General features: G+C 37.6%; 1 protein-coding gene and 2 long non-coding RNA genes across 3 annotated transcripts in view; 2 read left to right on the top strand and 1 right to left on the bottom strand.

Moving 5' to 3' along the window:
- Positions 1 to 26,311, bottom strand: part of LOC126374203 (solute carrier organic anion transporter family member 4A1) — a 93,789-nt gene that overhangs the window by 10,812 nt on the left and 56,666 nt on the right. The window contains exons 4-7 of the mRNA XM_050020711.1: positions 14,758 to 14,851; positions 13,881 to 14,085; positions 12,809 to 12,977; positions 1,412 to 1,514 (exon numbers count right to left, since the gene is read on the bottom strand). Of these exons, the coding sequence (XP_049876668.1) occupies positions 1,412 to 1,514; positions 12,809 to 12,977; positions 13,881 to 14,085; positions 14,758 to 14,851 (571 nt within the window). The remainder of the gene's footprint in view (positions 1 to 1,411; positions 1,515 to 12,808; positions 12,978 to 13,880; positions 14,086 to 14,757; positions 14,852 to 26,311) is intronic.
- LOC126374211 (uncharacterized) lies at positions 7,729 to 10,692 on the top strand. The gene is made up of 4 exons (XR_007567410.1): positions 7,729 to 7,888; positions 9,072 to 9,140; positions 9,647 to 9,772; positions 10,515 to 10,692. It is a non-coding gene; the product is annotated as an uncharacterized LOC126374211 (long non-coding RNA).
- Positions 21,556 to 23,380, top strand: LOC126374226 (uncharacterized). The gene is made up of 3 exons (XR_007567412.1): positions 21,556 to 21,874; positions 22,287 to 22,513; positions 23,191 to 23,380. It is a non-coding gene; the product is annotated as an uncharacterized LOC126374226 (long non-coding RNA).

Below are 26,311 nucleotides of genomic sequence, written 5' to 3'. Positions count from 1 at the left end.
GATGAGACGTTCGTTATGTAAAAATTGACGATTCAAAGTGTAACTATGTTACCTACTGAATAAAGATATTTTTGAATTTGAATTTGACTTAGTATTATTCTTAATTCTATGCCCTATAGAAACATAAATAACTAAAAGTTATCAAAGCATAAAATAACATAATATTTCCCTACACCGCACCCTCTCATTAATTTTCCCCTTACTTAAACTCAACGTGGAAAACAAGCCAAAACGATAATTAAAAAGAAACCTTATAAGGTACTTTTAGAGAGCAGTTTCTATTTTAAAATTACTTTATTCTCCAAAGCAAAATACGAGAGGTTGTTGAAAACTCGCGTCATGGAAAATCATATTTCGCGGAAGCCCGTGTGGGACGGAATTAATTCGGCTGTGGGCTGTAGGGCTGCTCAGGCGCACAATGACATGAAAGACGCTTGGCTGAATGAAGCCGCGCCCGTGCCTTGATGAAATATTAAAAAGCCGCGGATAAGGTCGCCGCTTGCCGCCATAATAGTTGACGTTTTACTTTTTTCAATGTTGCCAGTACTTACTTAAAATGTTTTCTTTTACCTCTTTGTACAGTGAGTAGGTAGGTACCTATGTTACCTATGTTAATTGGTAGAGTGCGATAGGTATCTAATACTATTGTTAATTGATGACATTCAGTGATTAGCACGGTACTCGGGCGCTATGTGCCCATTAAACTTCATAAAACGCTGTGAAAGACTAGGAGTGAATAAAACGGTAAGTATGATGGTTCGATACGATAAATTAATATTTTGCTTTAAGAAAAAAAACACCTACTAAATTATCGGTTCTTGTTTCGCGGGTGTTTTTCAATACAAACTTATTCATATATTATTAGTAGAGTCACTAACTTCTTATTTGCCAGGGACAAGTCTGATTTTAATATTGTTTTAGGTATAGGTATGTTCGAAATCTCTCGAGTTCGAGGAGCTCGGTGGCGCAGCGGTAAACGCGCTCGGTCTGCGATTGTTGAAGTTAAGCAACTTTCGCAAAGGCCGGTCATAGGATGGGTAACCACAAAAAAAAAAGTTTCACCTTGAGCCCCTCCGTGCTTCGGAAGGCACGTTAAGCCGTTGGTCCCGGCTGCATTAGCAGTCGTTCATAACCACCAATCCGCACTAGGCCCGCGTGATGGTTTAAGGCCCGATCTCCCTATCCATCCATAGGGAAGGCCCGTGCCCCAGCAGTGGGGACGTTAATGGGCTGATTATGATGATGATGATGTTCGAAATATGTATTTGCCCCAATCAATATATATCTTTATTTAAAAAACATCCAAATCAGACTTGTCTTTAGATAGGTAATTATAAGTAAGAATGTCATTTTTGTACGGGGTGTCTTGGGTGTGGTGGTGGATAGCTAAGGATGTAACATGGCTACTTACGTTTCCGCGTCGACCGTGACGAAGTCAGTGTAAATGTTAAGCATTTGTCCGCCCAACACGAAGCCCAGCGCTGGGCCAATCACTGCCATCGTGTAGTACACTCCTGTGGGCAAGTATATCACATTTAAAGCAAAGAATTTCATAAAAAAATCGATTTAATTTTCTCTTTGTGAATTTTTCACAGCCCATTAACGTCCCTACTGCTGGGGCACGGGCCTTCCCTATGGATGGATAGGGAGATCGGGCCTTAAACCATCACGCGGGCCTAGTGCGGATTGGTGGTTATTAACGACTGCTAATGCAGCCGGGACCAACAGCTTAACGTGCCTTCCGAAGCACGGAGGAGCTCGAGATGAAAACTTTTTTTGTGATCACCCATCCTATGACTGGCCATTGCGAAAGTTGCTTAACTTCAACAATCGCAGACCGAGCGCGTTTACCGCTGTGCCACCGAGCTCCTCAATAATAAATGATATAAAAACAAAAATCATTTAAAAATAGCGAAGGAGTCATTTTGTCTTTTACGATAAAAAAGTTAAAAATCTACACGTAACTGTAGACTTATCGCTCTAATAAATATTCATAGTCAATATTCTAGCTAGATGGCTCTGGCTAATGTCAATAGGTAAATAGGTAGATAGATCGAATGAATTTCGCATGGACAGGAGGAGAACCCGGTGGTGTAATGGTTTACACGCTCGTCCCGGCTTGACGGGAGCCGCGAGTTCAAGTCTCCCGTCCGAGTCAGATTTTTTTTTCAATTAAATTTTCTCTTCTTGAGTTTCCCTAACACGGATGAGCACTAATATAAAAACAAAAATCATTTAAAGGATTTCATAATGATTTTTGTTAATTATATTGGTTAGAATTGATGCTGCTATCTCTCTCTATCTATCTGCTTTGTTGTACTTCTATTTATTTACTTATTTTTTTATTTATTTTCATGGGATAATAAACAATTGTACATGACATGTTAACAATAGGTGTAGGATATTTTCACATGAGTACATGTACAATCAACCACATTACATTAGGTTACGGGTTAAATCTTCTATGGCTATTAAGTAGGATGATCTGCATCGGAAGGCACGTTAAGCCATAGGTCTCGGTTAGCTACTTACCGATATAAGTAAGTACTTTGTCGTTACATGAGTTAGGTCTTTGGCTGCTCAATAATAATCCTGATTGATAAGGCTGGAAATCCACCACACACGATAGAAGAAGAATCTGAACATATCTCTTTCAGTCTACTTGTAAGACATCATTCAACAAAAAGCGTCTAGTTTTAAAGCAAAAGCTTTTAAAACCAACCCGAAACACTTCCTTAGATTGAAGAACCTACATTTCTGTGCTACATGTTTAAACTATGGGTAAACAACCGGATCTGGCGTGAGTGCACAGAGTACCGGGTACCTATGGGTTGTTATGGGTACGTATCACATTTCTTATCCCGTCGACCCCACTGTTTTCACAGCTAAAAGGCGCGCGAAGAGTTTAAAACTCCCTTTCCTTTGCAAGCGACGCGCGGTGAGCGATAACTATCGTCGCCTTAACGTTAAAATCACGTAAGCGCCTTTTTCGTGCTCAGTGGTGAAGGAAAACATCGCGAGGAAACCCACATTCCCGAAAATGATTTTCAGAGGCACGTGACCTAACCTGTATAACACACAACACACACACACACTTTTGATTTTTTTTGTATAGGGCTGGTTTTCCCTTCGCAGGTTGGAAAGTCAGACAGGCAGTCGTTTCTGTAAAAAAACCGGACCTGTCAAATCTTCAGGTTAGGTAAGCGGACCCTGTGAAAACGGGATAATGCTAGGGGGATGATGAAGCGTCTTATTGAAAAAACTCATTCGGATATCACTATTGTTAAAAAGTAAATTGCATAAGTATTTAGCCAAAGATAAGGAAATAAGTAGATAAATAAATACGCAAATATGTAAATAGGTATGTACATAAAAAATAGTAACGAAGTAAAATCTATCACCGGGTCATATGTTCTCACTCTGTTTTGTACTGTTTACTAACATAGAGTAAGATATACTAACCCGATAGGTCTTGTTACTTCGTTTGTGATTCTGCCCAATCTATTAGGAATTACGGAAAAATACCTATTATTAGTCGTAACAATTTTCGTAGCAGGGCACGCTACACTTTGTCTTTTGAAGTCATGTTTGACTTAAATATCGTATAAGTATTTTAAAAGTATAATAGCATTGTGTACACCGGGGCCCTAAGCCACAACATTTGGTACTTACTTCAACCGTGCGGCACTCTCCTCCTTCAAGAGAGCCCTCTCGATGATATGGTGGTGTGATGGAGGCAACGAGGGTTCATGTTTGTTGATAGCCCTCCAAAATCTATACATAAATCGGAAGAAAGTCCGATTTTTTTTCTTCTTTAGATTTGAAATCAACATAAGATATCATCACGTATCGCGTAGCATCACGTAGGTAGGAAGAGCTTATAAGTACCGCAGATAAAGCGAATTATACAAAAATACGACGAAAACTTGACGCTAACATTCATACGCAGCGTTATAGTATAGATTTAATAAAATCGTCAAAAATTAAGCATCTGTAATAATTGTGTCGTGTACACGTACTAGGTTCAAGATAAATTATGAAAATCTGATTACTAAATAAAGACAGATCTAAAACTCACGAAAAAAAATTTCTTTTTTCTATTTAACTTATTTATGAGTTTTAATAAGAAAAACATAATAATAAGTCCGACATTTTATCACGTTGTTCTATGACGTCACAGGTTGCTTTTCATTCAAATTCCATAGTAATTTCGTGTTTTGACGTTTAGTAAAAAGTAACTGATTTGATTAGTTGGAAACTAACCTAATATAAACACCCACTCCTACCTAATGTTGGTAATTCCAAGAAAGGAACGTCACTTAGTTTTTTAAAAGTAAAACGTTTTGGCGGGAGATTAGTCTGGGATTCGAAGGAACAGAAAAACAAGTGAAAACGGAATTTTCGTGAGAAGCAAAAACGGGAAAAATAGTGTCTCTATTAGATTTTATTCATATTATAATTCGTTGTAATAATAACTGGTATTCGATGTAAGAGTGCGATTTACTGTGCATACTAATTGAATCTCGGTATTATTAAAGAAAAACTATATTAGTTATACAAAGAACAAACAAACAAATAAACAAATAAAAAAATAAGCACAATAGGCAAAAAATATTAATTATACACTTACATTTATTTTGATTATACAATACGACTAATATAATTAAATTTCTGTAGTTCAACCATGACTAATCCTTTTATTTTCTTCTTAAAAATGTCCGCCATTAAGTCTCTTTTAAAGGACTGGACCGTAGAGTATTGGCCAAAAGAGTATTTACTTCGTTCGGCGACAACAGTAAGTATGTTACTTACATAAATATTTACGTTTTACTGTAGGGTTTTTTAACACTATGTTTAAGTTCCATGAAGGTTCCATGTAATAGGGGGCGAGCCTATTGCCATTATCCGGGCACAAAGCGTTGTTAGATGAACCCTCAAAATCCTAATTAAAATTTTCCGACAAGAAAAACACTTATCATCATTTTTCAATCAAGTAAACGTTACTTATTAAAAAAAAATAATTAGTATACGTTCTTGCCTTTTGCTGTAGAAACGTTGCGCCCATGGGGTCCAGAAGCACGTCAGTTTTTAAAGACAATTTCAGCTCGCCTCATCGAGGCAACTTCCGACCCCAGAACAGGCAGTTATTTTGCCCAAAGGGTCAGTTTGGCGGTGCAGAGGGGCAACGTGGCCAGTATTCTGGGGACTTTGCCTCGATGTGGTGAGCTGGAGGACATTTTTTATTTATAGCTTTTTATTCTTTTTTTATTGTTTTGTTTTTAATAATATGTGTGTTGTTACAACTGTAGTTGGATGGAATGTACTTGTATGTATTTTTATTTAATAAATAATTTACTTTCGTTAAGTAAACGTTATAATTATGGTTTTCGGTACGGTGTCACTAAAACCTGTATAGTTATAATAATATAAGTAGAGACTTGCCAGGCTACGTTCCCTCAAAAATATACAGATGGCGCTGTACAGATTTGCCTTAGTTTACCCTGATTTTATATAACAGACATATGCATCTTTTATCTTTGTTTTTTGGATATAAATGATGACCCTTGTTGTTACACCATTATTATTCCGAACACAATAAAGAGAAGCAATATAGGTAAGTAACAACATAATTCCATACATAATCTGATCCCAATTTCACGCAATAAATATTTTTATATAAGCTTCTGCCGTAGTCTGTAGAGGAGCTCGGTGGCGCAGCGGTAAACGCGCTCGGTCTGCGATTGTTGAAGTAAAGCAACTTTCGCAATGGCCGGTCGTAGGATGGGTGACCACAAAAAAAAGTTTTCATCTCGAGCTCCTCCGTGTTTTGGAAGGCACGTTAAGACGTTGGTCCCGGCTGCATTAGCAGTCGTTAACAACCATCAATCCGCACTGGGCCCGCGTGATGGTTTAAGGCCCGATCTCCCTTTCCATCCATAGGGAAGGCCCGTGCCCCAGCAGTGGGGACGATAATGGGCTGATGATGATGAAGCTTCTGCCATTACATTATATTTCTGAATAATTATGTACCCGAATGAATCTGTGCGACGCCATATTGTTTTTGGGGGACATAACCTGAAAGTCCCTCAGTAACTGATTTGCAACTTCGGTTCCGCTAATGATTCTAACAATATAGTCTGTGCTGTCAGTCAGTGGTCCACGGTTTGGGCAAACTGTACCATTACTACGGACGGCCGTGCATTCGTCCAGACGTGTCGGTTTCACAGACAACGAAACGTTCAGCTGCTAATAGACACGCATAACGTACCTTATATTAACAGATTAACAGAAAGAGCGACCGGTCCGCGGTCCAGTGGTTGAGCAGTAAGCTAACGATACGAAGGTCCCGGGTTAGAAAACCGGTGGGGATATATAAAAAACACTTTGTATTTCCCTTGATCGGTCATGATATTGCAATCTAGAGGTTAAAAAGGCCACTTCGAAGCAATTCATCTACACCAAGAACAATTACAACTTCCACCCATTATTATTCTGATCAGTAGAGAAGCAATATACGTAGCAACATCATTCTATACATAATGTGATCCAACTATTACGCAACAATTAGTTTTATATATGCTTCAGCCTCTGTGGTCTAGTGGTTAGAGCGTTAGGCTCACGATCTGGAGGTCCGGGTTCGATTCCCGATGGGGACATTGTCGAAATCACTTTGTGAGACTGTCCTTTGTTTGGTAAGCACTTTTCAGGCTTGAATCACCTGATTGTCCGAAAAAGTAAGATGATTCCGTGCTTCGGAGGGCACGTTAAGCCGTTGGTCCCGGCTATTAGCCGTAAAAAACACCTCCACCAACCCGCAGTGGAGCAGCGTGGTGGAGTATGCTCCATACCCCCTCCGGTTGATTGAGGGGAGGCCTGTGCCCAGCAGTGGGACGTATATAGGCAGTTTATGGTATGGTATGCTTCTGCCATTACATTACATTTTTGAATAATTATGTACCCCAGCAATGTGAATATAGGTAATTATCACGTTAAAAGTGAACAACGCCATCTATCGTGTGTTTGGGGAACGTCGATTGGAAAGTCTCTCATTGATCACTCAATTCGGTAATAGCTGCCGTCGCCTCTAGAGGCGACTATGTTTGATTCCGTGCTCTGTGTCAGCTGGCAGTGTCTGTCACTCGCGGATGGCGCATTAGATTTGCTAGTGGCAACTCGGATGAGGTTGTTAACAGCGAGCCTGCCAATTAATGTTAGCTATGTACGTTATTGTTTTACCTACTGAAGTCGCTACACTGTATACAGTGTCGTTTGGTATTTCGCATGTTTTCAACCACTTCAAACAAAATGTATTCCAAAGAGTTGGTTTTGTACAATAAAAGCTTGTTGTTAGACTACTTTGTGTTTTTTTAGGAGGTACCCGGATGATATGGTTGCAAAAAATCTCGGTGAAATGTAAGTACTTAGTACATCATGCGATGGATGAAACTACCTCTGACTACCCCAATTGGGAATAAAATCGTGAGCTTGTTATGCTACTTAAGTTGCTATTTAAGTTTTACTTCGGATATCTACTTATCTGGACAAAATCTCCAGTTCAGGTGATGGTGACAAAACCTCAGTGAAAATGCCTGAGGGTGCATAGCGTATGTCTGACGGATGACTGATAGCAATTTGAGCACGAGCACCTAAACGCGCTGCAGAAGCCGCACGCGCTGAAGTTATGGCATTTTATAAATCGCACCCCCCGTGGAAAAACGCAGTAAGTGGACTAGCGACATTTTTTTTTTATTGCACCATTCAATTCAGCGTACACGAATACACCTTCTCACAAATTTTCATTAAGATATCAGTAAAAATGAAGAAATTATTACAAAAACAATGAAATTGTGCAACATTGATAAAAATATTTTTCCCCCATAATAAGAAAGTAAGTATAAATACGTGATTTTTTTTTTTGGTATTTTCCCTTATAGTAAAGTCATAATAACACTTACTTCGATTTTACACGAAAGTTTTTTAGGATGGTCGAGTCGTAAGTAAACGTACTGACATGTTTCACGACATTATACGACACGACAGTGGTTGTACGTCTAGTTACTTCGTTATTCCACGAATGTTTTAGCGTTACTATTTGTTGTAACTCCAGCTACTTGCCTATTCTGCGAATCTTTTAGTGTAACGGTTTGGTGTAAATATAATCACGTAGTTTTTTCCAAGCAAGGTTTGATATTACTATTACGTTATTTCATTTATCTTCATTTTTCGATGATATATTTTACACTATACTCTTCGTAAATATGAATACAACTCTTTTAAAGACAATAATTTGAATCATTTGTCGTGTTATTCTAATTACCTGCAAATATAGACTACTTACTAATGTCCTAAGTAAATATACTTACTTATCACTAGCGTAAATCCCTATGTTTTATTTGGTTACTGTACTTACGCCGTGCCAGCGGCGGCGGGCTGCACACTCAAAGAGAGGTATTAGAAAGATATTAGAGAGGTATTACATCTATCCACCAATTTTTCGTCAATCTCGACTTTTTATTCAACCAAAAATCGACCCTATTATTACTGTACTGTGATCGTTATTTGTAGGGTCGTATGCTGATTGTGGTTTTACCACGGTAAAACCAAGATCACCTATAGACAAAATTATTGCCGACGAAGTTTATAAAAAACGACCTTATTATTATTGCACTGTGATCGTTATTTGTAGAGTGAAAGCTGATTGTCTATTTGTGATCGTAGTTTTACCACGGTATTCCGTCAGTCAGCATACGGCCCTACAAATAACGATCGCATTGTAGTAATAATAAGGTCGATTTTTGTTAGAATAAAAAGTCATGATTGACGAATGTTGGATAGATGTAATAATTATCTCTCTATTTAATTTGTTCATGGTGGCTACTCGAAGCGTGCATATCTTTGTGTGGAAGTAAAAAACCCAAGGATTATACGTAAGCTCAACTTGGACAAAATCGAAGATGGTGAGTTATTTACTTGTAAATAGACTAGCTAGATTTTAGGTACCTATTACCTTACCTACTTAGTATATTACTATTTATTAGACTATTAATATTATAAATATTTTGTTTTGTAAGGTTTACACAGAAGCAGATCCTACCTACCTACCTACCCTACCTACCTACCTACCTGACGACCTACTTGACGTAAGTTGGTTTGGTTAATGCGTGATGATGATTGCACTGCTCTGTACTAATTATTAAAGTAAACTAAGCATGCCTATGTGCCTATTCGGTGCTTTTAATCTATAAACTAACTACCTATTTAAATTGGGGTGTGCCGTTTTTGTACATTCGCTATCACCTGGCATAGCACCTGGTATATGAATAAAATAAAGATATTTGAACAAAAAACTGTTACGTGATCAACTGTAGTATTTCGGCTTGGTTGTGAATTATCTACCTAGGTATATAAGTTAACTTTTGCAAAAACACCCTTGATTTTGTTGTTATTTGTGCGCTTGAGTTTGATATACATTTTATTATTAACGCATTGGTACTAACCTTCTATTTAATACCTAAATAACGATAAAATATCTAGGTTTGTGTCTAATTTTTAGGGTGATTTGGTAATGGGTCCTTTTTATTGCTTAACGTCTATTATGTACCTACCTACAAACAATGTATTTAAACCATTATGTTACAATTAACAGATTCCACTAATACTGCAACCCAATCCAGTACAACCCAGTGGAAGAATGACCAGAAATGCAAAAATATTTCAAGAAACTATGGGATATCTTCTCGTCGTAGTCAACATGAGACACATTCTCTTGAAGGTTCGTATGTACCTATCCGTATCCTACTAAAGTTCTTCTCTCGTGTGGGTTGAGACAATAATTGACTGACCTCATCAACCCTGGTATCAGGGTTACTACTGAGCCGCTATAGGTCCATGACATGCCTCATGTAACGAGGACATACCTGCATACTTAATTAAGCCGCAACCGACTGCCTAACGTGCCCTCCGACGCACAGATCATCTTACTTTTGGGCAAAAAAAATAATATTAGTACCATTTCTGATTTACGACTTGGCCGGGAAGCTAAGCAGCTGAAAACGTTCCATGTTTTGTATGCCGAAATATCCTTTCAGTATTTGTATTCTAGATTGATATAGGTAATTACCTACTAACCTGGAAGCGGCGCGTGGTAAAGTTTCTCTGAAATAGTCAGTGCCTGTGTATTTATGGTATAATTATTCTGTCATTTTCCTCTTATCATAACAACCACAGATATATTTTTGATTTGCTTAATGTAGTTTTTTCTAGAGTTATCTCCTATGTAAACCAACTGGCTTTTATGGGGTTTTAGCCAAGTTGCAAACGATTAAGTACGTAAAACGACAGTGACAGACCTTATGTCAATCACATACATTTTTATCACTGACACTGTCGCTTTTCGGATACGTTGGAAAATTGGCTCATCTCTAAGCTTACTATAATAGGTATTAATGGTTGTTTTTTCTTTTTAGTAATTTATTATCATACTTAATAGTTTTTTTATATTTTGTCATTTGCAGGTTCTACCGAAAAGCAAAGAGGGGGTGATCGGAAAGGAGCAAAATGTTCAAGAAAACACTTAATGACTAACTGTAATAACTGAAAATGAAGGTTTTTCTAATAAAGGCAAGTGCCATACCGTATTAATATATTTTGTGATTATGCATGTATTAATTAATAAACGTTTTAAAATTAAAAGTTGGATTTTAATTACAAATAGAAATAACTCCCTGAAAACTAAAAACCCATGCGGGTCAAACGGCTTTCGGCACAGCTAGTAAATAAATATTTTTTTTAATACAAATTAGAATAAACACTTAATTTAACACTGATTTTATTTGTTTCAATATACAGGGTGGCCCAAAAGTTCACGTTCAAAATGAAAAATTTGATGGAGGGGCTCATTAGCTACCAGAAATACCCCCGTGTATGTTCAGCGATTATTTACGGTTTAGGAGATATGACCCATTTTACACCTTTTTCTTGATTTTCTATCTTACTTCAGAAATCATCATTTTGTCGCTATCCCTTTCTTAATAATTCTAATTTTTTCTTTCTAATTTCTAATTATTTTGCTTCAAAACTATGCCTAAGTATGTGTATCGCTAGGTGAAAAAATAAAAACAATCGAATGAAAGATAAAAAAGTCATTGGAAGTTGGAAGTCAAAGTGAGAATTCGTCTAAAATTGTTACAGTTGTAAGTCTTCGCCGAAGAATAATAAACACATGAGATTTTCATGAACCCTGAAAGTGTTTTTAAAAACTGCTCCATTTAATAGGCTTTTAGACACATCCAAAAAAGTACCCTTAATAGGGGCATAAAACTAAGTAATTAGCCCTCAAAGATTGCAAGACAGACAGATTTTATTTTAGCATCTTATAGTATGAATCACCAACAGTGTTTGGGGATAACTTTTTCCTTAATTACAATATGAATACCAAAAGTGACTGCAAGTTTTGTCTTCAGACTGTTGCTATGTCTACCCTGTTAGCGATTATGAGCGTGATTTTTTTTATTGAAAATGTGTCTTTGACCACAAAGGTTGTTAAAGAACAACGTTAGAAAGAAGCAGCTACCTACATTGTATGAGAATGTAAATTTTTCCTTCAAATCTGTCTATCTTGCAATCTTTGAGGTCTAATTATTTAGTTTATTGCTTCTATTAAAGGTACTTTTTTTGATGTGTCTAAAAGGCTATTAAATGGAGCAGTTTTTTAGAGATACCTACTTTCAGCGTCCATGCCAATCTCATGTGTTAATTATTCTTCGGCGAAGTTTTAACAACTGTGACAATTTTGGTCCAATTCTCACTTTGACTTCCAATAACTTTTTTTTTGTCTTTGATTTGACTGTTTTTATTTTTTTACCTAGCGGTATATATCTTTAGACATAGTTGTGAAGTAAAATAAAATAATTATTAAGAACGGGATAGCGACAAAATGATTATTTCTGAAGTAAGGTAGAAAATCTAGAAAAAGGTACAAAATAGGTCATATCTCCTAAACTATAAATAATGGCTGAACATACATGGGGGTGTTTCTAGTAGCTAATGAGCCACTCTATCTAATTTTTCATTTTGAACTTGAAGTTCTGGGCTACCCTGTATAATGTATGAGCATACATACTTCTACATTCTAGACTAACCCCTGCAACAAACAAGTATTTAAAGATACATACAATTATTTTGAGATATTTCCTTATTAAAAAAGCAATTTCTATAGTTACACTATCAAAGATCATTTACTTTCACGTGGAACAAATAGGTTTCTCAACTTACGCAAAACATGTTGTTAAAATTTTTCGTGTAAGAACGAAGTAACTAATACTTACAACATCCGAGTAAGATGAAATCGGAAGGTGAACAACGTTGTAGGTAAAGTTACAACTGTCAATGTTGTTTGCACTACGTAATAATAAAGCAGTATCTGTACTTACAACGGAACGTTTGATTATAGTTTCGTGGAATATCTACGCAACCGTGTTTTTTTATTTTTTTTTTCAAATATACACAATTAATTAAAAATTAATAAATGTGGGTCAATCCGGGCTACTTTTTGCTATTATTTTCTCTTTGAAGGTTATTTCCAGGACTTATAACTAATTAGTAGGACAGTTTTTTTTAGCTCCTGAAAAGTTGATAAAATCAACTTACTGCGTTTTTCCACGAAGGGTGCGAAATCTTTGTATAAAATCGTATGCAACGCCGCGCACCTATCCGCGCAGCACGACCCACATTTTGCCGCAAAATGCGATGACATCGGCGCGTGCGACTCAAGCGGCGCGACCAGGCACGTTTACCCTAAGCTACCTACCTAAGTAAACGGAGGACATTTTCTTAGAGACGTTCTCGTCGATGTACGTGACTCCGAGTGTGAAGAGCGGTGTCGCGCCTGCGCCGTGTAGCAGCTGCGCGAACACGAAGATCGCGACAGCCCACGCGCCGCCCTCATTCGCATTCTCTTCTGAACACCGTGTCTCTGACTGTGAAGGAAGGACATAGTTTTTAACATGATAACAACAGAACATAAGTTCACGACTATATCCTAATTGGGGTAGTCAGAGTACATCAATCGCAAGATAAACTAAGTAGTCACACCTCACCGAACTTTCTGTTAAACCAACGTGATAGGTGGTGAGCCGTATCGCCGTCTAGAATGGCAAAAGAGAAAGTAAAAATCTAGAAAACTGTACTTAAGATAAATTAATAACTCATTGGTACAAGTCCGGTCCGGGTTGGCTTACGTAGTCAACAATAGCACGCATAATGGGCCATCTTAGAGTCTAAATGCGGAAAACAGAGCCCACTAACTAACTAACAAGTCCGGTCTCGGGGTTCGAACCGGCGAGGCGGCGCTCCCCGTTTGAGAAGCAAGTCGGTGTGACTTCCAACAACAAAAGAAGATAATTATAAAGATTCAAAGTGTACTAACGATTTTGTCAAGTAAACTCATCATTTCAGTACTCACACTTTTCACACACAAACCTACCCTTCTTTACGTAATCCATCCACACTTCTTTTGACGTCATATCAGCAACTTACCTTACCAACGGCCTCTGTGGTCGAGTGGTTTGAACGTTTGACTCACGATCCGGAGGTCCCGGATTGAAACCCCGGTTGGGACATGTCACAAAAATCACTTTGTGATCCCTAGCTTGGTTAGGACATTACAGGCTGTACACCTGATTGTCCGAAAGTAAGATAATCCGTGCTTCGGAAGGCACGTTAAGCTGTTGGTCCCGATTACTACTTACTGATGTAAGTAAGTAGTCGTTACATGAGCCATGTCAGGGGCCTTTGGCGGCTCAATAGTAATGTTGACACTAGGCTTGATGGGGTTGGTAATCCACCTCACAACCCAAATAGAAGCAGAAGAAGCAACTTACCATAGTCCGATTAACAGAGCACAGGTCATCCGGTTCATCGCCGGCTATCCTGTAGGGGGCCACCATGAAGTGTGGCAGCGCGAATAGTAGGGACCCTAACCCCATGAGGAGGACCCCCCAGCCCAGCCAGCGCGGCTTGCTGGCACCGCTGCGCCCACCGAGATACGTCACTGGGGCCAGACAAGCGAAGGACGCCATGTCGTATCTGAAAAGAAAAAGTTGTTTAAGGTCGCTGTGAGGTCGGAGATTCGATTCCCAGCAGCACCGAAAAAAGACTAAACGAATAATTTTCGAATTCGCGTTTGGATCATAAAATGATTATCAAGTGCTCAGCGGTGAAGGAAAACATCATGAAGAAACCCACAATCCCGAGAATTGCGTTTCGCGGGTGTGAAATAACCAATGTGACCTAACCTATATTGGGCTAGCTTTCTCTTCGCGGATTGGAAGGTCAGTCAGGCAGTCACTTCTGTAAAAAATTGGACCTGTCAAATTTTCAGGTTAAGTAACCACCAAGATCATCTGTACCTCTAAACTTGCGACATGTGGCGCCCAGCGTGGGACCAAAACTGAACAGACAGCAATAAACACAGAAAAAGCAAAATCTTTCGGAACGTACCAGATTGCGAGGAGGGTAAAGTTCACCCGAGAAAAATAAAAAGAATCAAATCAAATCAAATCAATTTATTTGCGAGAACACATACGTAGATACAATAAAGGTGGTAAAATAATTAAAATTTAAATAACAATGTTGTGATGTGTTCGGCCTGCATGCAGGCGTACAAATATACATAAGAAAATAAAAAAATAAAGAAATGGTACATTGAAAGAAAATTATAAAAAAAAAGAAAATTAAAAAAAATGTAGCAGAACTCACCCGCCCGCAATTACTCCTGTCTGCATGGACCTCAGTCCAAACCGCTTCTCAATGGTTGTGATTACCACGTTCACGAATCCGTTCACCACCATACCTGCAGGCAAACAAAAATACTTTCATTAAAAACAAAACAAAAACTATGATAAATAATTAAAAAGGTATAGGCACCTATAGGCATAGAATAAAGAACAATACTGCGTATAGAACGGTCACTCTCTGCCCCGCGCCATTACGTATCGGACGCCGAGCTAGATTTACCTCACCCCCTCTGAGTTTTACTTTAGTCTAAATTGGCGTAAGTCGATAAGGCTAAGGGAGAGCGCACGCAGACTGTCTGTCTCGCTCACACTTACTGTATAATGCGTCACACGGTAAAAATGATTTTTTTGTGTGTAGTGTTCAGGGTGTGCTGTGTGTTGTCTCACAATCCTAATCGTGCGCCATTTTGACAAAATTAGGGATTCATTTTTATGAATCACGCACGATCAAGATTTGCAATGCGGATTATAATAGTTAAATATGGTGATTCAGCAAAAATAACTTCTGCTAGTGACAACAAAATTACAAGATAACAGCATATTTTCAATATGGGACTTTCCACAAGCTTCGTTTCTCTTAAACAATATAGATGGCGGTGTACATATTTTTCTTCGTTGCCGTTCTATACGTATTTCTTTTTCTATGCTATTGGTTAACCTCATTGGAAGAGACACTCGGGAAAATGTGCTGTTCTGACGGCTGTCAGTCTGTCAGTCACGCTATTTTTAACAGGGTACAAGTAAAGGTACAATTGCGTAGCTTTTTACCAATTAGCAGCAACCAGACATTTCAAAAATAGTGTTCAATTGCTACCCCGAGTGCAGGAGATCGTCCGTCCGGCGGAACGACATCCGGACCGGACCGGATGTGCAACTTTAATAACCGGACGCGGAGCTGGTTATTTTCGTACCTGTTTGTTCCCTGTCTGCTTTATCAAATGACAATCGCACATTTGAAACTGGTTTGATCAAAATCGTTTATTGTTTGAGAAACTATAGGAATAAGGGACTACGCTACGTTCACCAAAAGCAATATAGATGGCGTTTTTCAGCTTGAAAGTGATAAATACCTATTTTCTTATTACTCGAGTACTTATATTCTAAAATACAATGTAATGGCAGAAGCATATATTATGAAAAAACTAGCTTTTGCCCGCGACTTCGTCCGCATGGCGTGTTTTAAAAGAGAGATCTTTGTATGTGTGGGAGTGCACATCAAATTTCAAGCATCTAACTTATGCAGTTTAGATTTTTTCATACAATTTATTTTTCCCGCTAACTCCCGTTTCCGTGGGAATTTTGCAATATCCTGTTGCAACTAAGCTTTAAGTTAACTAAGGTACCAAATTTCAAGCGTCTAACTTAAGCAGTTTAGATTTTTCATACAAAAGGATTTTCCCGCTAATTCCCGTTTCCGTGGGAATTCAGGGAATTCCTTTCTTAGTGCACCTCTACGGTACCTAAGCTACGTCCTTTCCAAATTTCAAGTCCCTACGTTTAGCCGTTTAGGCTGTGCGTTGATATGTCAGTCAGTCAGTTTCTCCTTTTATATATTTAGATAATTGTTGCTTGATATTTGCATCACATTATGTATAGAATTATGTTGCTACCTATATTGCTTCTCTTTATTTTGATCAGAATAATAATGGGTGGAAGATGTAATTGTGCCTAGGTGTAATAAAAACGGTCATCCCAAAAACAAAGAGAAAATATAAAAGATGCATATAACTGTTATCCATGAAATTAGAAGATTAAACGAAGTAAAATCTGTACAGCGCCATCTACATCCCCCATCTACATGTAATGCATTATAATCTATGTAAGTATCATAGTATGTTTTCTTTACTGTATATAAGTAGGTACGTAATTGAGTTTGGTGTGTCCGTGGCTCACGTTCGATAGGTCTCCCATAATACCAGCGCCGCGGCCCGTGCTAAGCACGTGTCACGGCATTATGCTGAGGGAGATCCTTTTTTTATTTTAGGCGCCTTCATTGTGTATTTAATATCTGTATTATTTGTCTTCTTGTCTTTGTTTTTTTTTGTTCTATTTTTTTTATTTCCTGTAATGTAAGTTTGTAAATGTGGCGTCCAATATGGAAATAAATATTTTCTTTCTTTCTTTCTTTCTTAAGTACATTGTTTTTAAGGAACGTAGCCTGGAATTTCCCTCATATCGGAACCTAAACTGAATTGTTTACACCAAATAATAATAAATAAGCTAAATCCGTTAGGGAAACAAACAATGCGCTTCGTTTAATAGAATACGGCGTGAAACCAGAACGTTATGCCGAGTCACGCTCGCAGTGGATATTGCCTGTAAACACTTGATATACACTGAGATATTGAGGACGATTTGTAATGATTGTGATATTTAATAAAGTACTAATACAAATATTACATTATTTATTACGAATATAAATAACTAATGGAGCATAATTCTTGTCAGAAATATTTGACTTGAACCTTATTAGGTAAGTAAGTATCGTAATACATTTTATATTCTTTTTGCTAAAATCGCTAGAACACGAATAAATAAGCTAAATTGAAAAAATACATAATAACGGGTTCTTACCGCGTTTAAAGCAGGGATATGAGTCTTTAGAACCCGTTATTATGTGTTTTAATTATGATAATAACCGCGTAAACTTAAAACAATATATAAGTTGAAAAATTCAGCAAAAAGATTATATTATGGGCATTGTTATCTTCTTCTATCGTGTGGGTTGCGAGGTGGATTAACAGTCTCATCAACCCTGGTGTCAGGGTTATTATTGAGCCGCCAAAGGCCCCTGACATGGCTCATGTAACGATTACTCACTTACATCAGTAAGTAGTAACCATTCATAAACAATGAGATCTCGGTTTTTTTGTCAGACACAAATTTAACCGTTGTCAATCTGAGAGGTATGACTTATAATACAATTAGGATATGTGTGCAGATATCGAAGCCAATACTTATTTATAACACCACATTTTATCGATCATGGTCGTAATAAAATATTTCTTATTTATTTAATACATATTTGTACACAACAGAACAGACAGAAGAAACATACATTATGCGTAAGCAGGATAACTTATTTTTTAAATTAAGTATTTGAGTTTCCGTACCCATTTCTCTTGGTACGCAACAACCTATTATTCTATTCACGAAATCTGTTGTTTTTGATTAGCAGGCACTTAGGTAGTTTGCAATTTGAATAGCTTTTGCTGTAAAAGGATGATGGATTGGCGTTAAAGCACCATTTGGCCGCGTCATGTCGATTAACGCCCGTTAATTGTAGAAGCAACAAAAAGAAGACGTGATATTCAAAATTAATAAAAGTTTATTTTGTAACATAAACATAAGTTCACGACTTTATCCCAATTCGGGTAGTCAGAGATACATCCATCGCAAGATGTAGTAAGTAACGAAAAGAACCAGGTTCACCCTCAGCGCTACCCATTTGTCAGTCCAAATAGTTAATGCCATCTTCAGCAATTGTACAATAAGTCACATCAAAAAAAAAACAAAGAAGTTGCACTTTTAGTAATTATTAAGTTTGTTGTTTTGTATACTGACACTTGCACAGGGATACAGGTGAAGACCTTAACGGTTTCCGAGGCGGAGATAGGAGCCATCGATACGGCAATTCAGGACGGAAGGTGCAAGTCACAGGGACTGTAACCTAGAACCTGATAAGAGCAGCAGTAACTGTCAGTACTATTCACAGGCGGAGAACAGGAGTCCTAGTACGGCTTTGAAATAGACTGTTCTGGGCGCCATCCCACTCGCGTCAGATAGAGTACTGTGTGGCGGAAGGCAAGAGGGAAACCACTGCCCTATCTTTCCTTAAAAAAGTAGCATGGGGAATGCTACACGAACTGCGATGATAGTGACAAACAGATAGAAAGAAAGAAAGAAAGAAACATTTATTATTACAGATAGTATTATTAATGTTAATGTGTGTATATTTTAATGTTGTAAATGTATATGTGTGTCGTAGATTTTACCTAAATAAACTTTATTATTATTATTATTTTTTATTATTATAGTAATACATAGAACATTTATTCTATTATAAAGCTAGTTTAGGACGTTTTCTAAGAATTTCTGTCCGCGTAGGTAGGTAGGTATTTTCCCAATCAAAACATATTTACTGTATAAATATGAAGGTAATTTTCCGACTGTGGGCGATATTTCTTGGAAGTCTAGGTGGTTTTGCTACTTATTGTCTATTTATAAAGGTTTCTGAAGAGAAAATGAAACAAAGATCTTCGGATAAATAACAATATGATGTTGATGTCGGTTATTGACCACCCGACCCGCACAAGAGAAGAAGACTATAAAGAATAGAAATACAGATAGACAGAATGAACGGCCTCTGTGGTCTAGTGGTTGAACGTTGGACTCACGATCCGGAGGCCCCGGGTTCGAATCCCACAGATCTGTCCCCAATATCACAAAAATCACTTTGTAATCTTTAGTTTTGGTTTGTGAACTCTAATTTGGTTAGGACATTACAGGCTGATCACCTGATTGTCCGAAAGTTAGATGATCCGTGCATCGGAAGGCACGTTAAACCGTTGGTCACGGTTACTATTTACTGATTGAGTAATCGTTACATGAGCCATATCAGGGGCCTTTGGCGGCTCAATCATAACTCTGACACCAGGGTTGATGGCTGGTTTTTTACCTCACAATCCACACGATAAGAAGAAGATAGGCACGACTCACGCCCACAGGTCCATACAGGGTAGGTAGATAAATAAATATAGTACGAGTACCGTATCTGTACGGTCACGAGCATTAATATGTATACACTTTGGTACCATGTCACATTATTTTTTTTGAAAAATTGAACTGTAAGTCTCACTAAATGTCAAATATGTAAGTGCGGCAGACTCCTAAACTGGGTACATTATATTGCTCATGACTGTACAACGTGCTGCCTATCTACATACGACAGGAATGAAACAGAAATAAATTCTGTAAATCTTTATTTAAACATCTCATACAAAAGATCTCTTAGTTATAAGTCAAATTTATTTTAATACATAGTATCTTATGCGAACCCCACTCCCACAGATAAATGAGGAATTGTTTATATGTAGGGTTTTTATTGTATCAACAATTTTGTGTCCATATGAAAAATAAACTTTTTACTTACTCCCTTATAGAATAAAATATACCTAATAGTCAAGTACTCAACAAATCCGTTGCTACGAACCGGCGCGTAACAGCTACCTACGAAAAGCTTTCTGCTACATCGTAGCTAAATAGCAGTAGTAGCGTAGTTATTTACGATCAACAAGCACGGTTTTAAGATAATGGTTGCAAAATTATATCAGAAATCAGAATAATCAGGTAAACGCCTTTTTGAAAAATTACATTAAGTATCTTCTTCTTCTGAAGAAGATTACATTAAGAAATACAATTTCTTCAAAAAGCCTCGTTTGTTTTAAATTCATTTCAATCCGGGTAATAATTGAGACCACAATTTCTTACCCAAAACATATATATCTAATATTTTGTATATATAAATACATCCTACTGCTGGGCACAGGCCACCCCTCAATCAACCGAAGGGGGTATGGAGCATACTCCACCACGCTGCTCCACTGCGGGTTGGTGGAGGTGTTTTTTACGGCTAATAGCAGCACCAACGGCTTAATGTGTTTTCCCAAGCACGGAACCATCTTACTTTTTCGAACAATCACGTGATTTAAGACTGTAATATAATGACATTACAGAAACAAAAGTCAAACAAAGTGGTTTCAAAAATGTACCCATCGGGAATCGAACCGAAACCTGTAGATCGTGAGCCTATCGTTTTACAATACAATAGAAATACACTTTATTGTACCAAAACTTACTACTACTTACTTTTAACCACTAGACCACAGAGGCTGTCGATATTATTAAATATTTCGGAAATATTAGGGTTTGATATGGGAGTGCACCATGAGTAAACAAAGTCAGAAAAATATGGATATGGCATGGCGCGGTAACGAGCCGTCTGATCCGGTACAATCCGCGTAGTGCGAAGTATTATAACTCATCCGAAATGAACACGAATCCGAGCCATGGGTACAGTCGCCGAGGAAAGTGTTCATTTAGTACTACACACGCGAAACGCGTTTTGGAGGTTTCCGGCAAATCTACAAACTTCTATTTTGTTGTGCCCGAAAGGGTCTATGATGTGAAACTCATGTATGTAACTTACAAACTTGTACACCATCATAGTATACAAATAAAGAATATTGAATTGAATTGAATTACAATAAGTCACGTCAAAAAATCGTTTTGGAGGTGAGACCTGTGTTGGGCTGGTTTTCCCTTCACGGGTTGTAAGGTCAAACACGGGAGGTCACAGAAGGTAAAATACCTGTAAATCAAATCTTCAGGTTAGGTGAGCGGACCCTGTGAAAACGGGATACGCTAGGATGATAATGCACGTGACAGGGTCCAAAACTGAATATTCTTCTTCTATCGTGTGGGTTGTGTGTGAGGTGGATTACCAACCTCATCAACCCTGGTGTCAGGGTTATTATTGAGCCGCCAAAGGCCCCAACCAAGGAATATTTAAAAACCGGTACAAAGATTATATTACCTTTAGCACAGATCATATAATACTAACGTACAGATGCCTCACGTCATACAACGAAACTGTGCCGTTCTAACTCGGGCAATTCTTCGGGCTATTTTTAGTTCTAATAAATGACCACTAGATGCCGCTAAAACGCCCCTTTTTTAGCGGCATCTAGTGGTCATTTATTGATGGGATCGAACGAATCGAGCGACATCTAGTGAAATTTCAGCTTACTGAGTGCAAGTTATTGCAAGCACAATATATTTACTTAGAGTTAGAGTAAAATTAAGATAATAGATGGCGCAAACGGATTTTTTTTTCTCAACGTTGACATGTTAGTATTATAATCTGTGACAATGATCTGTGACATTGTCAAGGTGACAGTTGTTAGTTGACATACGATTATATCTGATGTTTGGTGGGCAAAGAATACAAGGTCTTTGTTTGGTGGGGTTTATTGATTACGTCTTCATTTTGTATTGGCAAAAATATATCTCCAACTCCTGTAAGTATCTAATTAGTTACTAAAACTGGAAGATAATTAAAAACATGGCTAAGGTCCTACCTAGAACGCAATCGTCCCTTATCATCCCGGGCGTGTCGTAAACCCGACTGAGGAGAACCTTTATGAAAGACAAGTCTTTTCTAGCATGATGAAACATTACATTGGACCACCGGTTAAGCACCTGAGGACTTTGTATAAAGTGCTTCCAAATTGGTCTCTGCTTACTCGTGGCTCTGCCCAGCCTAATCGGGATTACAGGCGTGAGTATAAGTATGTATGTAGTAGATACTTTTTTGTGTAGCTGTCACCTATCTATGGTACAAATCATAATATACTGTTTGTTGAAAAAAAGTTAAATAAGTCTAGTTAGGCAGTGAGCGTGTTGTGAATTTAAGCCTGTAATTTATTTCAGATCTCTAAAGACGATGATAACCATTATGAAGAATGACATGCAAAGGCTATTGGAACCACATATCAACAATTTTCTGACCATGACCAAGTGATGAATATGATACAAGTCTACCTCATGAAAGCCACACTACTTTTCAAAGAAAAATATTTTCTTTGGAGTTGTAGGTATTATAGTGAAAACTTAATCCTGACTTCTGTTCTGCATAAATGAGAATCGCACTATGCCAGGTATGTATGCTTAAATTATTATCCCATTAACCCATTTCTTTGAGCCCGAATATCTAAATGTTCAATAAAGTAGATAAATTTCAAACTCCTCGGATTACATGCGTAATAGGTCATCCATGTGTCTAAATGTAAAAAATAGAGCCTACTATTACTACTCATTGGTATATGAGAGTATTAACTCACACTTACTCTCCTTCTCAGGGCGGACAGAGCAGAGATTTGGCACACAAGTTTTGTCATACATTGCAATATACCTACTATTATTATATAGTCACTATTACTCTAATATAAAATAGGTCATAATGGTAGACTTGTTTGCATCTCAAACGATGAACCCGGTTCAAACCCTGGTACCGGACTTGCATTAATTTAATTTAAACAGTTCACATCTAGCACAGTTGGCCTGACCATTATAGGTAGCGATACCGCCTATCGTTAGCCTAACGGAAAGCTCGTGAGGTGCGTGTGCTTAGTTCATCTTGTGATGAATGTTACTTTGACTACCTCAATGGGATGCAAGATCTTGCTTATGTTATGTTATTATATTATCTGTGATACATAGATAAACTAATGCCTATAATACCTAATGGGTGGTAGAAATGTTTTGTTCTGAATATCATTGCCGATCAAAATTAATGTGCTCTTTTAATAACTACTTATTATATTTTCATTTGTAGGTAACATAATATAGCGAGTACCCTGGTTGAGTCAAGATAATATAAAATAAGTGGAAAGATAATGTGGCCCAAGTAGTAAAGGAAAGGATGTGCAAACAGCCGAATGTGAATCTGGCAATAATGTGCCTGTTTAAATGAGTTTTAGTTGAGTACCAAATAGTTACCTAGGTTTTCCTGGGAAAAACACTGATCCAGCTTTTCTGATTCAACTGAGTTTGTGTATGGTTTTGAATAAATAACTAAACAATAGAAATGTGTCTTTTTTATTTTACTATCCCCTTTCCATTACATAGATAGATATCATTTAAAGTAACTATAAATAATTAATTGTTCATTACAATTTGTATAAAAGTAGTATTAGTATATTATAATTAAGATACCTACTTGATTATTAAAATTAACAAATTTAATGAAGTTGGATTTTTTTTTAATGACTAGAATGAAAATACAATAAATATTCAATTAAACTACTTCTTTAATTCAAAAGGTATTACATTTTGTTATTGTTAGATACAATACTAATTTCTTTTTTAACACTTTGCATTTTGGCGTGTCTTCAGTAATTGACAACCGTCTTCTCTTCGGCGTGTTGCACTGGTATGCTACTGCTGGCGGCTCCACGAGCTCTTCAAGTTCGCAGTCGCGAAGCCGTTTATTTTTGTACACCTTTTTCGGTGTCAGTACTTTAAAAGTACCTGATGAACCTAAAACGAAAAATAGTATGTATTAAATAATGTCGTGAATCTTATCTTCTTATCGTGGGTGGAATACCAGCCTCATCAACCCTAGTGTCAGGGTTATGATTGAGTCGCCAAAGGCCCCAAAAGATGAATGTAAAGCAAAGTTGTTGGAGATAACAATACCTAACATAAAGGAAGAAAAGGGCAATTATAACATTCATTAAAGTAGGTAGGTAACTAACGTATTAACGTAGCCATTTTATAAATATTAAAATGTGTATGATAAGTGATTCCTAAAAGATAGACATAGGTAGGTACTTATAAAAAACCACAATACATTGTTTTGTTATATCTCAAAACCATTAGGCAGCTTTTTCGATGAAAGCTCCCACTAGTCTTGATTTTTTTCGGACATAGATTGAACATCAACGCTCAAAAAGTGGGACGCAAAGTTACTGTTAATATAGCGACGTGACAGTATTTCTCCGCGGTGCGCGATTAGGCGCCGAACTGGCAACATGCGAAGTGCGTGGTAAAAAGTTGCAAATATAGAAGCTCAAAGAAAAAAATATGTAACACTTCTTGTAAGTCATGACATTGGTGCTAATTCCTGTAAACACATCTAACTTTATTTTAAGTTATATCTGTCATTATTATTTTTTTTCTTTTGAGATAGCCGCCAACAAACAGACGAGCGAATGGCGTGGGAGCTTTGTTTTATATTATTATAATGACAGATAGAATAAAAAAATAATAATGACAGATCTCTCAATGCGTCTTATCGGGGCTTCGGGGGATGCTAGGGCTGGTAGTTATTTCTGTCAGAGAATTAGCCTGGCGATTCAGAGGGGTAATGCTGCCAGCCTGTTGGGCACCTTGCCTCGATGTGACGCATTGGAGGAGGTGTTTTATTTATAGGGTGTGTTTGTTTTGTTTTTGTTTGAATAAATTGATTTTAATTATAATGACAGATATAACTTAAAATAAAATAAATAAAAATAATGATTAGATTACTGACGTGTTAAAGGCAACCAGACGAGATATAGAATGTAAACAAAGTTTCAGAGGTTCAAAACATTTATATTTGAATAAATTATCATAAAGTTCGAATTTTAATCGCTGTCGTCTGTACTAGACAAAGATGATTCGTCGGAAGAGTCCGAGTCAGCTGTGTTTATGATAAAACTATCTATCGTATTATCAATCATGTTGTCAATACTGTGTTAAATCAACAACTACTCATAATACCAGCAAAAATCAAAAATAAAAGTAACAGAAACGGAATAATAAGAACAAAAATCTAAGTAGGTAAATACGGGGACGAATAACCGCTATAATATATACCTATAAGCCCTGTAAGCGCGGTGCACTGTTTTGTACAAGATTGTAAACAACTACGTCTCAATTCCGTGTGTCGAGCAACTATAGACTTTATGTCATTATAAAGATAAGATCCATTCTAGCTTGTTGCGTTGCGCGAGGTCACGTGTTATTACGATTGTAGGTAAGTAGGTAGGCAGGTACCTACCTACTGGCTGAGTCGCGCAAACGCAAATGATAGGTACGTACGATGCGATGCGATGCGTAGTAGGTACCTAGGTATGTAGGTAAATCTGCCTGTATGTTTGTTACCCCTTCAGGCTTAAACAACTGGTTACGTTATGGTAGGTTACATTACCTACCCATCTACGACAATCGCCGTCTGCGTAAAGTTGAAAGCGAAAAGCTACTTTTCTACCTATAGCTACCTAACTTACCTAGGTAGATACTTACCTATTAAGGTATTATAAACTGCTTATATACGTCCCACTGCTGGGCACAGGCCTCCCCTCAATCAACCGGAGGGGGTATGGAGCATATTCCACCACGTTGCTCCACTGCGGGTTGGTGGAGGTGTTTTTACGGCTAATAGCCGGGACCAACGGCTTAACGTGCCTTCCGAAGCACGGAATCATCTTACTTTTTCGGACAATCAGGTGATTCAAGCCTGAAAAGTCCTTACCAAACAAAGGACAGTCTCACAAAGTGATTTCGACAATGTCCCCATCGGGAATCGAACCCGGACCTCCAGATCTTGAGCCTATCGCTCTAACCACTAGACCACGGAGGCTGTCAATTTGTCATTAAGGTATTAAGTAGGTATTATAGATAGTAGGTAGGTATCTTGGTATAGGTACAATAAAGTAATATTTTACGTCTTTAATTATTTTAAACCCTACAATTTATGTTAATACGGCTTTATTATAGTTTAGTTCCTGAAAATGGTTCGGAATCGAGACGTCTATAGGCACCTATCGAACCTATCTATCATCACAGCCCGGACACTTCATACAAACAACCTATCCCCTACTTTAAACATTTAACTAGGTAGGTAGGTACCTACATTAACTTGTCTACATCTAAGTAGTAGGTAAGTTGTAATTAGCTAGGTACCTAACATT

Source organism: Pectinophora gossypiella, chromosome 2 (assembly GCF_024362695.1).
Source record: "Pectinophora gossypiella chromosome 2, ilPecGoss1.1, whole genome shotgun sequence".
Taxonomy (NCBI): domain Eukaryota; kingdom Metazoa; phylum Arthropoda; class Insecta; order Lepidoptera; family Gelechiidae; genus Pectinophora; species Pectinophora gossypiella.
This window is presented reverse-complemented; position numbering and strand designations above follow the sequence as displayed.